The sequence below is a fragment of the Eurypyga helias genome, unplaced genomic scaffold (genome assembly GCF_000690775.1).
Source record: "Eurypyga helias isolate BGI_N326 unplaced genomic scaffold, ASM69077v1 scaffold22623, whole genome shotgun sequence".
Classification (NCBI taxonomy): Eukaryota; Metazoa; Chordata; class Aves; order Eurypygiformes; family Eurypygidae; genus Eurypyga; species Eurypyga helias.
The window spans coordinates 945-4,682 of NW_010240906.1; the positions used below are offsets into that span (position 1 = coordinate 945).

The 3,738-nt window shown below is 46.3% G+C and overlaps 1 protein-coding gene across 1 annotated transcript in view; it reads right to left on the reverse strand.

Moving 5' to 3' along the window:
• Positions 1-1,141: 1,141 nt before the first annotated feature.
• Positions 1,142-3,738, reverse strand: part of LOC104507351 (mitochondrial fission factor-like) — a gene marked incomplete at its 5' end in the record, with an annotated part of 3,386 nt that continues 789 nt past the window's right edge. Inside the window, 2 exons of the mRNA XM_010148596.1 lie at positions 1,142-1,273; positions 1,763-1,847. Of these exons, the coding sequence (XP_010146898.1) occupies positions 1,142-1,273; positions 1,763-1,847 (217 nt within the window). The remainder of the gene's footprint in view (positions 1,274-1,762; positions 1,848-3,738) is intronic.

Consider the following 3,738-nt stretch of genomic DNA (forward strand, 5'->3'; position numbering starts at 1 on the left):
GCTCACCCCAGCAGCACTGCATGTGGCTCAGCACCCCCTCAGCACCCACCAAAGGTGGTGGGTTGTGGGGCTGAATGGATAAACTGACCACGGTATGTGGGGGCACAAGGTTCGCTTCCTGTACCTGCGTGTGCACCGAGAGTGATGCCAGGGGATGGCGGCCTGCAGCTGCTTTGGAGTTGCTCAGTCCACCCCTGCTACTTACGTCAAAGACTGATTTGGTGGGGAGCACTGGGACAGGTTGCCCAGAGAAGCTGTGGAGGCCCCATCCCTGGAAGTGTCCAAGGCCAGGCTGGATGAGGCTTGGAGCAACCTGGTCTAGTGCAAGGTGTCCCTGCCCATGGCAGGGGGGTTGGAACTGGATGATCTTTAAGGTCCCTTCCAACCCAAACGATTCTATGAATTTAGATCAACCCCAAATAAATGCTCTTAAAATAAACAAAGGTCTGGGTTTTTTTCTGGGAGTTTTATTAAATATACTGCATCAATATCTAGTACTCCATAATATTGTGATCACTCACAGATCGACTTGCTTAGAAATGTCTTTTATAGAAAAACATCTGCAAAATTAAAGATAAAAAAATACATATTACACACCTCTGGACAATCTGCATGTTAGGAAAGAATTCCTTTTATTATTTGACCAGAACAGGTGCTTAAACAAACACACTCGTGAGACGGGACGCACTCCTTGAATATGGCACACCTCAAACTACTGGGACTAAAGGAAAACTAGTGCAATCACATTCAATTGCATCTACCAACAGAACAATAAAAACTACTTTTTATCCTTCGTTTTTATATCTTTTTCCAAACCCATTCCTTTTGTTCTCTTCCCACCACACCAAAACATCCAGTGGTTATTGCCGTAGGCCACTGTCCTTCCACTGCACGAAGCAAAGTGCCGCTCGGCCGATCCCTACCGACACCGAAGCATGCAAAGGAGGGTACTGCGAGTACTTGCAATGCACATCTACTGGATACACGATCACCGAACAGCACTGCGGCCCCTGGACTCTGCAGCCCTGATCGGCGGGGGGAGTTTCCAGTGTATGGATTATAAACCAGCGTACAGTTCAGAAACAGAGAATTTTGCAAATTGCATTTTCAACTCTTAGGTCTTCCCGAGAGAGAGCCGTGTCTAGCGCCGGAACCAAAGCCAGCTATTGAGTAGCCAAAAAGCTACAGTAATGGAATACATGATCATTTCCCTTTTAGCACGCTCTTTGTTTTCTTCTTCCAGAAGCTGCAGGCGGCGATTAAGTTTGATTATCTAAAAATAAACAGAGGTTTTTAACACGGTGTTAAAGGTTGCCAGACTTTCTGGAAGCTTCACGCAGAAATAGTATCTCAGACAGATGGATTTTAAACGCTCAACAATCTGAGTTTCACTCTGTGGTGGCTAGTGATCTGATCTTGCTGTCCCTACCACGCACGAACAGAAATGGAGTTGGACTCTCCAGACTGCCGGAACGGGAACAGGTACGCAGGGGCAGTCAGCAGGGGCACAGCCAGGGCCACGGAGTCACAGAACCATTTGGGTTGGAAGGGACCTTAAAGACCATCCAGTCCCAAACCCCCACCATGGGCAGGGACACCTTCCACTAGCCCAGGTTGCTCCAGGCCCCGTCCCACCCGGCCCTGAACACTACGCCCTACCTCACCGCGTCTGTAACGGTGCCTTCGCAGCCGCACAGAAAACCCCTTGCCCCATGTGACCCCCACAGCTTTCTCTCAGCATCGAGTACTACCCTTTACATACCTGTCGTCTCAAGGAAGCAGCATCTACGACTGTCATGTCGTCTGGTGTTCCCTCAAGCGTAGGATCAAAGTTGGAAAGACCATATCTATCAAATAAGCAGAGAGCTTAGCTGTCTCATCCATGCAAAGATTAGCAAGTACCATATTTTATCAACATCCTAGTAGATGGGGATTTTTGGAGGTGATGGATAGAAGAATTATTAAACCAGCTTACTGGTTAATTATTTTTCCCAGTTTACTTCGACAGGATCCTAACTGAATAAGGCACTAACGCGTATGAAGTGGGTAAGTGAAGACTGAATCTGGGTTTGCTGCTCTCCATGCTTAGCTGCGGCTGGAGATTCTCCACGCGGACAGACTTCTGGCTGTCACCTGGTGTCTCAAAAGACTGTTCCCAGTGATTTAACCGACTACTGAAACATGAAAATTGCCTGAGCGAAAATGCCAAAGTCACGAGGGAGCTGGCGACACCAACGGAAGCCTGGGGAAGAACTGGCTGTCTTACACTCCCTACCCACCCAGGTATCCCAAGCAGACCCCTACTGAGACGAATGATCCCACTCCCGTTAATCTTAGTATTTTCGGCTGAGAACCTTGGAAGGAGTGTCTAGCATGGAGTCACTGCTTCCTGAACTCTGCGTGCATTACAACATCTGTCCCCTCTCTAGAGACTTGGGGAAAGTGTTATTCCAATGCAGGGGAAGTTAATGAAATACAGCACGCTTGCCATCGGTTGGGAAGTGGCAGTAAGTCTACACAAAGTCTGTTTTGATCGTCTAAATGCTACCTCTCACCCAGATCCTTTTCCAACAACTAACAGGTTGTTAGTTAACAACAGGTTGTTAGTTAACCTCCTGTCTTAAAAGCTCCCTTTCCAACAGCAGTCCCCCCGGACTTGCTTTCTCATTAGGACATATGAACTGCTGCTGCAAACTGCTTAGGAAACCAAACAAAACAATGTCAGCGCTTCCAAATTGGCAACAAAATACACCTGAAAGGATGCTTAGCATTTAGTGAGAGCTAATGGTCAACTCAACTACCGTGAACACCAGTAGAATTGCCGCAGCTAGTGCTGGGCGTTCTGTCACCCTTTCAGCAAACCCCTACAGAACGCCCTCAGCCCAGGCAAGAGTCCCCGGCCCCAGGAGACAACTTGCCCAAAGCTGCTCTGTCTCACTAAACAGCAGTAGCTGTTTCTAGAGGGGAGCTGCATTAGCCCGGACTCGGGTACCAACGAGATCCCTGAGCAAGGCCGTAGGAAAGACAGGGAGTTAGTTACATTCTGAGCTGTGGCTCTTTGGGTTGAAGGGTATACAGGGAGAGGGAAGCCTTTTCCAGGTGAGATCAGGATATGAACAGCTTTTAGCAAGGGAACAGACAAACAGTCGTCTGTCAACACTCACAGCTGGTTTAAAAACACAGCACGGGACAAGAAAAGCTTTGGCAACTGGTTTTGTTAGAAAAAGATTTTCTCATTAAGGCTATTGTTAAATTTTTATTCCAAGGAGACTTCAAACATTCAACTAGAATTTATGCTGTTTACTACTTGTAGTTCTTTCAGTTTGGGCAATAAAAAGACTGAAATTGCTGGGGTTTTTTTGTTCCCTCAGTGCCGTGAAGCTCTCATTGCTGACTCAGCAAAGTTATTTCAAAATAACCCTAAATTAATTATAAAACAATTTGAACATTTCTACTGTTAAAAAAAAAAATATCTGAAGTTTTGCACGCATACAAAAATAAATCAGGTTTTCCTTATTCTACAGGTCCTTTGAAAGCCAAAGAGATTTCCGAAGTGGGTCTTTTGTAGCCACGTTTTAATTAGTAGTGGGTGGTAAAAAAAAAAAAGAAAAAAAAAGAGGAAGATGATGATGATTAAATCAGCGCCGCAGCATAGTTGTCCCCCACCATCTCTTGGGGAAAAGCAGAGGGGTTCATCATTCCAGTGAGATGGACATGTACATTTAATACAAAGTCATG